Source organism: Oryctolagus cuniculus, chromosome 3 (genome assembly GCF_964237555.1).
Source record: "Oryctolagus cuniculus chromosome 3, mOryCun1.1, whole genome shotgun sequence".
Taxonomy (NCBI): domain Eukaryota; kingdom Metazoa; phylum Chordata; class Mammalia; order Lagomorpha; family Leporidae; genus Oryctolagus; species Oryctolagus cuniculus.
Window position 1 is genome coordinate 90,462,077 of NC_091434.1, and position 13,696 is coordinate 90,475,772.

General features: G+C 43.0%; 1 protein-coding gene and 1 pseudogene across 3 annotated transcripts in view; one reads left to right on the forward strand and one right to left on the reverse strand.

Moving 5' to 3' along the window:
• Nucleotides 1-12,364, reverse strand: part of RIF1 (replication timing regulatory factor 1) — a 77,917-nt gene extending 65,553 nt beyond the window's left edge. For 2 of the 3 annotated variants that reach the window (XM_008258579.4, XM_002712162.5), the window contains exons 1-7: nt 12,216-12,358; nt 11,728-11,841; nt 10,798-10,876; nt 6,721-6,817; nt 5,466-5,593; nt 5,283-5,377; nt 2,070-2,259 (exon numbers count right to left, since the gene is read on the reverse strand). In XM_008258579.4, the coding sequence (XP_008256801.3) occupies nt 2,070-2,259; nt 5,283-5,377; nt 5,466-5,593; nt 6,721-6,817; nt 10,798-10,876; nt 11,728-11,831 (693 nt within the window). In that variant the 5' untranslated portion in view covers nt 11,832-11,841; nt 12,216-12,358. Of the gene's footprint in view, nt 1-2,069; nt 2,260-5,282; nt 5,378-5,465; nt 5,594-6,720; nt 6,818-10,797; nt 10,877-11,727; nt 11,842-12,215 lie in introns of all 3 variants that reach the window. The other variant, XM_008258578.4, reaches the window with a different exon arrangement.
• On the forward strand, nt 7,539-8,418 carry LOC100343207 (zinc finger CCHC-type and RNA-binding motif-containing protein 1 pseudogene; annotated as a pseudogene).
• Nucleotides 12,365-13,696: the final 1,332 nt, after the last annotated feature.

Consider the following 13,696-nt stretch of genomic DNA (forward strand, 5'->3'; position numbering starts at 1 on the left):
TTTCAAATAATTAATCTTAAACAAAAAATAAAAACCTGGTAGCTACAAAAATACATTAATAGCATCATAAATAGGTATCTCAAAGTTTGAGTTTTGTTTCATATTTAGCTAAAAATGAATTATCAAAATAAAAATTCATGAAGACATTGAAGTTATTAAAATAACATTACTGAGACCTCCTGAATTTCAAAAAACAAAGTCCTAGGTTTTAAAATCCTGAAGGCTCCTCCCCTGATTATTGCATTATCTCCCAATGAGTCTCTCTACTTCTGCTCAATAGCAACCATCTATTTTCAATACCACCACCAGAATGAATGCTTTAAAGTCCAGGACAGCAGGTATCACTCCCAGGCTCAAAACATTGAAATATGGCTTTTCATATTCCTAACGTAAAAGTTACATCTTTACAACGGTTCCCAGAGTCCTATGCGATTGGGTCTTCTGTTCTAATATCTACTCCTCTCACCCTCCACTCCACAGCTGTTATACAGCTTGGTGTTCCCTACAGATCAACTAGATACACAACCAGAGCAGAACAGAGACTTTTTGTCCTTGTGGTTGTTTGCCTGAAGTGAGTTTAAACTATCATCCACATAGCTAGTTCCCACACTGCCATCAAATCATTCTTAAGACATCCAATTTTTTAACCATCCTTTACTACCTCTGCATTCCTATCTGGAAGTCATCATTTAATACATTATATACTTTATCATCTTTCCCACTTGAAAGCAAGCTCAGGGGCCGGCTCTGTAGCGTAGTGGGTAAAGCCCTACCACCATATAGCCTGCAGCACCAGCATCCTATATAGGCACAGGTTCAAGACCTGGCTGCTCCACTTCTGATTCAACTCCCTGCTAATGTGCCTGGGAAAGCAGCATAAGATGGCCTAACTCCTCAGGGCCCTGTATCCATGTAGGAGACACAGATGAAGCTCCTGGCTTTGGCCTGACCCAGCCCTGGCTGTGGTAGCCATTTGGCGTTTAAACACAGGATTAAAGATCACTCTCCCTCCCTCTGCAACTGACTTTTAAGATTTAATTATTTGAAAGGCAGAATTAGAGAAAGGTAGAGGCAAAGATAGAGAGGTCTTCCATCCACTGGTTCACTCTCCAGATAGCCGCAAGAGCTGGAGCTGAGCCAATCCGAAGCCAGGAGCTTCTTCTGGGTCTCCTATGTCAGTGCAGGGGCCCAAGGAATCGGGCCATCTTCTATTGCTTTCCCAGGCCATAGCAGAGAGCTGGATTGCAAGTGGAGCAGCCAGGGCTTGAACTGGTGCCCATATGGGATGCCAGTGCTGCAGGCAGCAGTTTTACCTACTACGCCACAGTGCCAGCCTTTCAAATAAATTAAAATCTACTATGTTCATGATACTTAGAACAGTAAACTGTATTACCAGATACTTAATAATCTATTCTAAGAACAAAGGTTGAAAAATCTAAAGCATGAGGCAAGTAGTAACTAGGAAACCACAGATAAAATAAGTTTATTTCTACTGGATTATAGAGTAACAACCCAATTTCAAAGCTCTTGCTTTTTCTGAAATATAATCTTTTCTATTCATCATTAGGGTTAACTGCCTAGACGGTATTAATAAGGAATAGAAAGGTTAGCACTGCACCATAGTGGGCAAAGCTGCCGCCTGCAGTGCTGGCATCCTATACGGGCACCGGTTCAAGTCCCGGCTGCTCCACTTCGCATCCAGCTCTCTGCTATGGCCTGGAAAACAGCAGAAGATGTCCCTGCACTCATGTGGGAGACTAGGAAGAAGCTCCTGGCTCCTGGCTTCAGATCCACGCAGCTCAGGCTGTTGCTGCCATCTAGGGAGTGAACCAGTGGATGGAAGACTTCTCTCTGTTCTCTGTAACTCTGCCTTTCAAATAAATAAACCTTTAAGAAAATAAACAGAGCTCTGTTCCTGTTACACAGGAGCAATGTCTCCACTCACTTAAGTGGTTGTTTTAACTCAAACCTAAACTCATACATCACAGTGCAATTATACTAATGAGCCCACAATATCTTAAGTTCTATACTAAGCCTAAAATTTAATCTCTACTTAAAATAATACTTACAGTAGTCATAAGCTGCTCTGTAATAGATGCTATTTCTTGTTGCTTCTGGAGCAACAAAGGCATTCCCATCTCCAAAGCAGTTGCACCCCGTAGATGTACCTTTTGTGCTGAATGAACTACTAACGGTATAACTAGTTTGGCCCATCTCACTGATTCTTCTCCCATTTGAACTGGGGCTTGTTCAATTAGCCTGTAACAGAAAAACAAATGAATTAACTTGACCTCACTTTTTAAGCCTAAAGTACTAGGGTAATAGACAATACCTAGAAATATGCACAAGGAGCCAGCGATGTGATACAGGTTGAGCTGCCTGTGACACCAGCATCCCATAGAAGCTGGAATCCTGTATGAGTAAGGGTTTGAGTCCCAGCTGCTCCACTTCAAATCCACCTCCCTGCTAATGCATCTAGAAAGCAGTGGAAGATGGCTCAAGCATTTGGGTCTCTATCATCCAAATCAGACACCCAGAGGGAGTTCTAGGCTCCTAGCCTCAGCCTAGCACAGCCCTGGGCCATTGCGGCTTTCTGGGAAGCAAACCAGCAGATGGAAAATATCTTCGTATCTTCCTGTAACTCTACCTTTAAAATACATAAATCTTCAAAAAAATTTATACACAGTAGGGGCAGGAGTTTGGTACAGTTCTTGAGTCACTACTTGGGAAGCCTGCATTCCACACTGGAGGGTCTGACTGGAATTTTTTTTTTAAGATTTATTTGAAAGTCAGAATTGGGGGGGGGGGGGATCTTCCATCCGCTGGTTCACTCCCCAATTGGCTACAACGGCTGGAGCTGCGCCAATCTGAAGCCAGGAGCCAGGAGCTTCCTCCAGAACTCCCACATGGGTACAGAGGCCCAAGGACCTGGGCATCCTCCACTGCCCTCCCAGGCCACAGCAGAGAGCTGGATCCGAAGTGGAGCAGTCGGGACTCAAACCAGCACTCATATGGGATGCCGGCACTGCAGGTGGCGGCCTAACCAGCTACACATAGCACCGGTCCCGAATGGAATCTGCTTCTCTGCTTCCAATGCAGCTTCCTGCTAACGTATAACCTAGGAGGCAACAGGTGATGGGCTCAAGTACTTGAGTCCCTGTCACCTACTTGGGAGACTTGGATTGAACTTCAGGCTCCTGGCTGTGGCCTCAATCAGCCCTGACTATTGTGGGCATTTGGGAAGTGAAGCAACAGATGAAATCTTTCCACTCCCCATCTCTTTCTCTCAATAGGAAACGTTTAGAAATTTATACAGTACAGCCCACTTGTTTCAGTATACATGTGTACATACATGCAAGAAACATCTAATTTGCTTGCTAATTTATATACTTTTTTCCTATAAATTTTCTAAACAAGGAAAATTCACTTTCATCAGGCTATAAACTGTAAAATACTAATTGTTACACTATTAAATTCAACACTATGAGAGAGAGATTCCAAAGAATCATGATATAATCGGGGGAATCAACAGGAACTTCCAAACGCTAAGAAGTGAAAGCAAATACCCCAACAACTGAAGAAACAATGCAGAATGATGAAAGAGTCTGTGTGGTTACCATATCTGGTAAAAAGCAAAGATGCCTAGAAGACAAGTGATTTTTCTTTTCTTAGTAGGCACTGTGACTGCTTCCCTAAACTTTCCTTATGGCCCACAAAAGAGTTTATGGCCGGCGCCGTGGCTCAATAGGCTAATCCTCCACCTTGCGGCGCCGGCACACCGGGTTCTAGTCCCGGTTGGGGCGCCGGATTCTGTCCCGGTTGCCCCTCTTCCAGGCCAGCTCTCTGCTATGGCCAGGGAGTGCAGTGGAGGATGGCCCAGGTGCTTGGGCCCTGCACCCCATGGGAGACCAGGAAAAGCACCTGGCTCCTGGCTCCTGCCAGGATCAGCGCGGTGCGCCGGCTGCAGCGGCGGCCATTGGAAGGTGAACCAACGGCAAAAGGAAGACCTTTCTCTCTCTGTCTCTCTCTCTCACTGTCCACTCTGCCTGTCAAAAAAAAAAAAAAAAAAAAAAAAAAAGGAGTTTATGGTAATTTTTAAACTCTTGCAAAAAACTTTAGCAGAAATAATCTTTAAAAACTGTTATCAGCGGGTACAATAATCAAAGAGTTAAAATTGTTTTATTTTTATTTTATTTGAAAAGGAGACAGATCGCCCATCCTCTGGGTCATTCCCCAAATGGCTACTATAGGCTGAGGTTGGGTCAGCCAAAGCCAGGAAACTCAATTCCTGTCTGCCTTGTAGGCTGCAGAAACCCAAGTACTTGAGCCATCACCTCTGCCTCCCAGGGTGTGCTCTAACAGTAAGCCAGAATTTGGAGCAAAGCCAGGATTCCAACCCAAGCACTCTTAGTAAGAGATACAGGCAACCCAAGCAATGCCCTAATCACTGCACCAAATGCCTGCCTTCAAGACATTACTTTAAGGCTGTTCTGGTAAAAATAAATCTGCTAGGCCCAGCACTGTGGTAAAGTAGGTTAGGCTGTTATCTGTAGCACCAGCATCCCATCTGGGCACCAGTTCAAGTCCCAGCTGCTCCACTTCTGACCCAACTCCCTGCTATTATTGCCTGGCAAAGTTGCAGAGGATGGCCCCAGTGCTTGGGTCCCTGCATCCACATTCAGAGACATGGATGAAGCTCCTGGCTTCAGCCTGACCCAGCCCTGGCCATTGTGGCCCACAGGGGAGTGAACCAGCAGATGGAAAATCTCTCTCTCCATCTAATTCTGACTTTCAAATAAATCAATCAATCTTAAAAAAAAAAAATCTGGTGGGGCCGCCTGTAGTGCCAGTATCCCACATGGGTGCAGGTTGGAGTCCCGGCTGCTCCAATTCCAATCCAGCTCTCTACTATGGCCTGGGAAGCAGTGGAGGATGGCCCAAGTCTTTGGGCCCCTGCACCCATGTGGAAAAACTGAAAGAGGCTCCTGGCTTTGGATCGGCCCAGCTCCAGACGTCTGGGGAGTGAACCAGTGGATGGAAGACTTCTCTCTCTCTGCCTCTCTAACTCTCCCTTTCAAATAAATAACTCTGCCTTTCAAATTAAAAAAAGTAGATCTGGTGGCCTATGCACATCATCCATCCTCTTATCTTTTTACCATCCTCTTATCTTTTTTCTTTCAGTCTAAGTATTCTTACTATCTCACTTAAATCCCAAAACTTGACCCCGTTAAGTAAATTCTGAATTTTTACTCTTCCAAATCTTCAAGCATCTAAATGCATACCTTATGATAACATTTAATGCTTCAAAATCAACAATGGCAGAATGTATCTCTCCTTTATTATATACTATTTCTAATGAATCAATTATATTGGATACCTACAAGAAAGAAGAAAATAAAAACAAATCAAATAAGCCTGAACTGTTTATTTCACATGTAGTTAAGACATATAAACTATGTACTCACCACTCTGCCAACAAGTTCAGTAGGAAACGTCTGCTTGGATAAGACCCAAAGTGCCCTGGTACGTACATTTTTGTCCGAACTCTTAACAATATCATTTAATTTGGAAAGCAGTTCCTGAATATTTGCCTCTGTAAAGCAAGCAGTTTTAGTTTTTAAATGCAACTTAATTATGTAGAATATTTACAATCTTCAAAATCTTAAAATACAGAAGCACATAAAAATATATTCTTCAATCAACAAAATCTCATCTATATCCTCAGAGCATGTCAAATTTCCTCCCAAAACACATAACTCAGTTCAGAGTGGAAGGAGTATATTCAGGGAACCAGGACTCCAAATCAGATTTTATGCAATTAAAGTATCTCTAAGTATCAGTATGCATAAAAAAAAATGAAGACAATTTTTGGCAAGATAGCCTCCATCTCAGGGCAAGCACTGTGGCACAGTGGGTAAAGCTGCCATCTGAAGTGCCGGCTTCCCACATGGGCACCAGTTCAAGTGCTAGCTGTTCCAGTTCTGATCTAGCTCTCTCCTATGGCCTGGGAAAGCAGTGGAGGATGGCCCAAGTCCTTAAGGCCCCTGCACCCACGTGGGAGACCCAGAGAAAGCTTCTGGCTCCCGGCTTCAGATCGGCACAGCTCTGGCCATTGCAGCCATTTGGGGAGTGAACCACCAGGTTGAAGACCTCTCTCTACCACTCTGCCTTTCAAATACATAAATAAATCAAATCTTAAAAAATAAAAATCCTCCATCTCTGCTGCAAAATGAACGCTGTTATTTCATGTTGCTAACACTTCTACATATAAAAAAAATAAGCAGAAACTTCTTCCTCCAGGAAAAAAATTGAGAGACAAAGCTAGAGCACAACCATCCTCTGATTCACTCTCCCAAATGCCCACAATGGCCAGCCAGAGTTGGAAGGCAGGAAGGCAATCCAGTTCGACCATTTAAATGGCAGGAACCCAATTACTTGAGCTATCTTCCAAGGTCTGCAGTAGCAGGAAGCTGTAGTCAGAAGTCAGAGCTGGGAATCAAATCCAGACACTCTACTATGGCACTCATTTACTAATTGCTACATTGAGGCCTGTAGAGTGGGTAAGAACTATATTTAGGTGTGATGATACTGGTCTTAGGCATCTTTCCAAAAAGCAGTTACTACAAGTTTTTCAGAATAAACTAAAGGTAACAGTACTTGTAACAATATCAAGGTATACTTTAAAGCCTTAAAACACTAAATGATAACAAATTTATCTACCTGATAATCCTGAGGTAACTTTAGGATTATACAAGCAAAACCCCAAGGCCTGTAGAGCAGCACTACTCAGCTCCAAGTTGGGACTTGAAATATGAGTCTATAAAAAACACAATCATTTGTTACAAGTAAATATGATTTTGAACCAATTCTTAGCAATCTTAAGTTGATACATAAGCAAGTCCTCTATATTTTAATTCAATCAACAAAGCCTGTGGTTGTGCAAGAGAAGATGTAAGATCAGAAGGCCAAATAGAAAGCTTAACACAGAAAAGGAGGAACTAGAAAGAAATCAAAGAACATTTTTATTAAAAGAAAAAAACACCTATGTGTGTAAAAACAAAGGAAAGGCCAACAGATGAAAGATGCTACAATTATCAGGCAGGAAATAAAAAGAGTAAAGGCCATCCCACCAAGGGGAAGCAATTGTTTGAAATGCAGAAGCTGACATCGGAGCTTTCCAAGTGGAGTGACACCTCCTGTTCAAAGACTGCCAAAGGGAAAAGACTGGAATGTGACATTTACTAAATACCTAACACAGGAGCAGGTACCTTTCGTCTACCAAGGGTCATCTGGATATGTGTAACATCCAGGAGTCATACAAAATTATCAACAAAATTCAGCCTATTATAAATTTACTGAGTTTCAAGCATTGCCTCCAGTTGCCTTGGCAGGGCCAAATCAAATTATTTTGCAGTCTTTACATGGCCCACAAGCAAGATGTTCCCCACGCCTAATCTAATAGGTGCTATGTGTTTTAAATGTTATTTCTACTTAAAAAAATTTTAATTCCTTCTTTATAGAAAAAGAATGTAGCCCGCGATGCACGGGGCTCCGCAAAGCTGCAGTAGGAGTCGGGGGTGAGCGGGCCGGGCCGGGGGCTCGCGCGCCGCCACCCAGTCTGAAGAAATGAGTGGTGGATTGGCCCCCAGTAAAAGCACAGTGTATGTCTCCAACCTGCCCTTCTCCCTGACGAACAACGACCTATACAGGATATTTTCCAAGTATGGCAAAGTTGTAAAGGTTACTACAATGAAAGATAAAGACACCAGGAAGAGTAAAGGGGTTGCATTCATTTTGTTTTTGGATAAAGATTCTGCACAAAACTGCACCAGGGCGATAAACAACAAACAGTTATTCGGTAGAGTGATAAAAGCAAGCATTGCTATCGACAATGGAAGAGCAGCCGAATTCATCCGAAGACGGAACTACTTTGATAAATCCAAGTGCTATGAATGTGGGGAAAGTGGACACTTAAGTTATGCCTGTCCTAAAAATATGCTTGGAGAACGGGAACCTCCAAAGAAGAAGGAAAAGAAGAAAAAAAAGAAAGTTCCTGAACCAGAAGAAGAAATTGAGAAAGTAGAAGAAAGTGAAGATGAAGGTGAAGACCCTGCCCTGGACAGCCTCAGCCAGGCCATAGCCTTCCAGCAAGCCAAAATTGAAGAACAACAAAGAAAATGGAGACCCGGTCCAGGGGGTCCCTCCACATCCGATGACTCAAGACGGCCGAGGATAAAGAAAAGCACCTATTTCAGTGATGAGGAAGAGCTCAGTGACTGAAATGGCATTTACTGTGTAAATGTCCCTAAGATGGAAAAGCCCGGGAGCATACAGTTCAGCTGAGGGCCATGGTTACTTTTAGAATTTGAGATAAAAACACTTAATACCAAACAGTTTTTTACTAGAAAGTAGTTCATAGGAAATTTAAAAATAAATGGAAAGTATTATGTTTCTCTCTTGCCTTAGCACAGTACAGTTTGAGCATCCCTAATCTGAACTCCTGAACACTGCACAGTCTGAAGCCTTGTCATTGCCAACACAGTGTCTCAAGCCGGACATCGTGACAGTGTCACACACCCTGTGTCCTGCTGCCTTCAGGCTGTGTACATAAAGCTTGACAAAACCTAAATGAAGTTCATATTCAGGCTTGGTCCCTTCCCATCCCTGTGGTATCTCATTATGCTTGTGCAACTAGAAAATTCAGAAAAACCCAGAAAACAAAATACTTCTGGCCCCAAGTATGTTTCAAATAAGAGATACACAACCTATACTAGAACTCAGAACTTGCTACTACTAATCTGAAAAGAGCTAATGTTAATAAAAAATAAGAAAGTATTATAATGCTGTTGTCATCCCATGAGAAAAAGGTATTAAAATGATTTGAGATGTTCATTCCAAAACTTTACTCGGTTTGGTTTACATGGCTTTCAAAACTTAGTCTTCAAAACAAATGCTTCATAAAATGTTAATAAACTTTTTCAAAAGAAAAAAAGAAAAAGAATGTAACTCATGTAAACAGAATTTGAAGTCTTACTGATACTAGATATAAAAGCTATGAATGTCCAAACCTGTCAAATGGGTTCTCCATTTATCCCTCAATATTTGCTTGTACCTGTCACCTTTCCTCTCCAAATTTTTTATTTGAAAAAAAAAAAAAATGACATAAAAACCATACATATATATGGTGTATTATATGAGGTTTCATATATGCATATGGTATATAATATCCAGTAGTTTAATTATATCCCCTTAAACATTTAAGGCAAAACACATCCAAAGATCTCATTTTCTCTGTTTTCTACAACATTATCTACAGTCATCCTGCTGTGCAAAAGAACCCTAGAACTTCTTACTCCTAACTAGTTGTATTTAGTCAAAGTGATTTATTTTCAAAATCCTCTATCTCTCTGGACCAAGGATTCAATGAACCCTCCACTGCCAGTCTTGACCAGGAACAAATGTTAGTGGTCAGATATATGAACAATCCTTCAGAGTGCCCCTCTTACATCTCATTATTAAAAAAAAAAAAATCAAACTTTACAGTATAAGAGTATACCAACCAGTTCAGAAGACAATTAAGACTTAAAGCTACTACTGTAAACCCAACATATGGATCAACTTTTAAAACATTTGCTTGAAAGTTATTCCTTAATAGTGTTACGTCCCATTTTCTAAAATGTTACAGGTCCTTAAGACAATTCTAACAGAATTCAAACAAAACTGAAATACGTTCTACTTTAACATAGGTCTTAAATTGTTTCATTCAAATGGAAAGCTTATGTTAATGGTATATTACCAACTTTCCACATGCTTCCAAATAATTCATAAGGAATTTAAGTTACAAACCCGATTTACAGAAAGGGCAAAGTGCACATAATATGGTTCCTGATCCTTTATGCCCACAAACATTAAATACATGAAAGTATGTATCTTCATCACAAACATATTGTTAGAATGTGAAGTAGGTTAATGAAGAAAGTGGAAAAGTCACTAACATTAATTAAGACTTTTATGGAACTTCCACACAAGTTTCTTAACTTAAAGAAGGTTGATTATGAAGTACTTCTGAGTATGCAATACCTTTAAGTACTTCAAATGTTTCCATGTATGCTAAAACATACAGTCAATGTTTTGACAAAATACATTTGAAAGCACAAAAACAGGATCTTAAAAACAAGAGCTCCAAGAGACCTTAGAGGTTTAGTTTCACTCAAAAACAAGGGACCTTAAGCTGAGATGTTCGTGAAGTTACAAAGCCACTGAGTAGTCAACTAAGGACAAAAAACACAAGTCCTCAGTTCGATGTTAAGCTGTATCCCCTCCTATCAATAAACAAGGAATAACCATAGTAACGGTTCTCTAGTGGCAAAAACTGAATGTGAATGAAGAGAAAAAAAAAGAATGCTATCTACAGAACAGACCAAAGACAATCATAATTTTAGAATCATTTACTTAGAAGTACATTCCCAAAAGGAAAGAAAACAGATTATTTAATCTCTGATCACTGCTTTCAAGAAAGAGCACAGGTTTTGGATTCAAGTGGCCACTGGTGACTTCAGGAAAATTAAACCAATCTCTTCATCTGCAAAGTGGGGATTGAAGTGTAAGCTCATGGAGATATGGAGAAGTAAATGAGAGAAAGCATGTAAGATAATTAAAATACCTGATAATTTATATGTAAATCAATAAACAGTATGACATGTCAATCCTATTGCTACTAGCGTATTTTAGATTCAAAATCGAGTCAACTAAAAGTTTTAGAAGCCAAATGTAGCTCTATTTACCAAAAATACATACCCTTAGAACTTTGTACAACCGAGGAATTTTTTTCTCAACTTCTGTAATGACTTCTTTTCCTTCTTCTCCAGTCATACGACTTTAAAAGTAGAAAAAACACAAGTTTATGCAAACAGTAGAAGCAATACTCATTCCCTAAAATACTCCAATTTACCTAACCTTCTAAAATCTTCTAAAAGATTGCTAAGCCTTGTAACAGAATACATATAGCAATGAAAGTACTTCAAAATGTTTGTGAAACACAGAATTAAAAGAAACTTATTTTGGTGCCAAAAAACTTGAAACCCATGCACAGCTTATTCATACTACGTTTTCCATTCATACTACGTTTTCCATTAACTTTTTAAAGACTGGTTGTATGATTTCAGAATTTATTTTTGCACTAACGAAGCCCCATGAATCAGAAATAGGTATGAAAACCCTCAAAACAACTTCTGGCATCTACAAAGTAAAAGTTTTGACAAGTTTCACTGACGACGGGCACACTTGCCCAAGCTACAAGTTCACTAACAATTACTAGATCTCCATAAAATTCTTCTATAATGTTTGCCACAAAAACATTTTGAAGCATTATACAACGATAATAGAGCTTAATTACTGCACCTATTAAAGAGACAACTCTGAGATGCTCCACCTCCCCAGTACGTCGGGGGTTTACGCTGAAAACCACTCCTCCTTTCAACCACTTACCACCCAAACTTCTCAAGCCTCTCGCTTCCAACACACAGGAAAAGGCTGCCCGCTGAAAAGCCACCTTCGGCGCTGCACCCGGGGCGAGCACGCAGCCCCGGACCCCGACTCCCCGACGACCTCACATCTTGCCAGCGGAGCAGAAGTCACACTCAGCACGCCCGACCCGCCATCCTCCTTCCACCCCGCAGACCCCACGGGACGCCCGTGCTCCCGCCCCCCACCCCTAGCCAGCCTCACCTGGTCAAAGCCAAATAAGCGTCAGTCTGCTCTCCAGGGGAGGCGGAAGAGTCCTCCAACGTCTCCAACAGCGGCGCCAGGGGGCTCCGACCCGGGGCCGTCATGTTGGCCACCCTGAGGCCCGGACCGGAAGAGAAGAAAAGCCAGTGACCGACGGAATCAGCCCCGCGGCGGCCCACCGCGGAGCCGGCCCTAACACCTGCACACCCGCGCCAGCCTCGCAACCCCGCAGCGTCCACACCGCGAGCCTCTGGCGCTCAAACCCAACCTCCCACCTGCCCCCACGGCCGGCAACACGCGCCCAGACCCACGCCGCGCTCGGGCCCGGCCCGCTCCCGCCACCACTTTCCCGGGCAGCTTTCAACAGAGGGAGGAGACCGGCGAGGGGCGGGAGAAGCTCGGGGCGCGAGATGTCTCGCCGCGAGGGGGCAGAGGCTGCGACAGGCTGAGTCTCCCCGGTGGCATAACACCCTCTGCTCCATACTTACCCCCACGTCCGAAGGCCGGGGCAGGGTCCTCTCTGCTGCTGCAGCGAAACACCGGCCGGCAGCCACAGCTCGACTTTCCCGGCACGGGATGTTTACTCACGCGTGCGGCCCGCTCCCTCCTAGGCCAAGATGGCGGCGGGGGCGGGCCCAGGAGCGCGCGGGAGCAGGACAGGCCTGGCGCGCGAGGCTCGAGCCAATCCAACAGGCAGCGGCGCGCCAGAATTGTCGATCGCCTGCCTCCCAAGTCCTACCGCCCCGCCCCGCTCCGCCCCTCCCTCCAGGTCACCTTCAGGTGATGGTATTTTGCCTAAGGCGAAGAACTTGAAATTCAAAATGTCAGTGAGTTGCCCAGGTTCGCCAGATTGAATCTAATGAGCCAAGTTTTCAAACTCACTACTGGTCTCGTTGAAGTATTAGATCATTTAGCAAAAGGAGATAACACTTAAGGTTTGAGGCTAGCAGCTGTATCTCCATCTCAATTTTCTCCCCTAAAATAAAGCTAAAAATAGTACCTATATTTGTGACAATGAGTGGGCAAGGCTAAGGGTTCTTAAATGTTCAGCATGCATAACAATGGCCTGGGAGTATTCCTATAAAAGTGCAGATTTCTGTGTCTCCCCACCCTAGACCTGATGATTCCCTTGTAGACTTAGGCAGCTCCCAAGGATGTGCCTGCTTCTGTTGGACCTCAGGTGTTGCAGGAGTGATTTGACTAGGGCTTCATACTTAGAGAAACTACAATAAACGCTTGTGAACTGAAAAGTCAGAGCCTGATTGGAAAATCAAAGTTGAAGTTTACTCAGTGAGTCAAACTGAGGATTTAAACCTGGAGACAGTTGTCTGAGCTGCCTATTCCCCAAATTTGAGTTTGGTTACAGGTTTTATGACTTTCTTATAGAGAACATGCGTTGAACCAGGTTTAAACAATACAGATTTATGTGTGGTTATCACATGGAAAAGCAAGGAATACCTGGTGAAAATTGAACACCTGATAATTGATGAAGACTGGGCATCACCTCTCCTTCCTCATTCCTACAAAGGATATTATCTGTACACAGGGGAAGGCTAACCATGAGATGTTTAATGATTCTTTCTGCAATGGCCCTAACAAGAAAAGCTTACCACTTCATACATCCATCCTTTTAAAAAAAATTATTTGAGGGCCAGCACTGTGGCACAGTGGGTTATCGCCCTGGCCTGAAGCGCTGGCATCCCATATGGGCGCGGGTTCGAGACCCGGCTGCTCCACTTCCCATCCAGCTCTCCTCTATGGCCTGGGAAAGCAGTGGAGGATGGCCCAAGTCCTTGGGCCCCTGCACCCGCGTGGGAGACCCGGAGGAAGCTCCAGGCTCCTGGCTTCGGATTGGCGCAGCTCCGGCCGTTGCAGCCTATTGGGGAGTGAGCCATCAGATGGAAGACCTCTCTCTTCTCTCTCTCTCTCTCTGCATAACTCTTTCAAATTAATAAATCTTGAAAAAAAT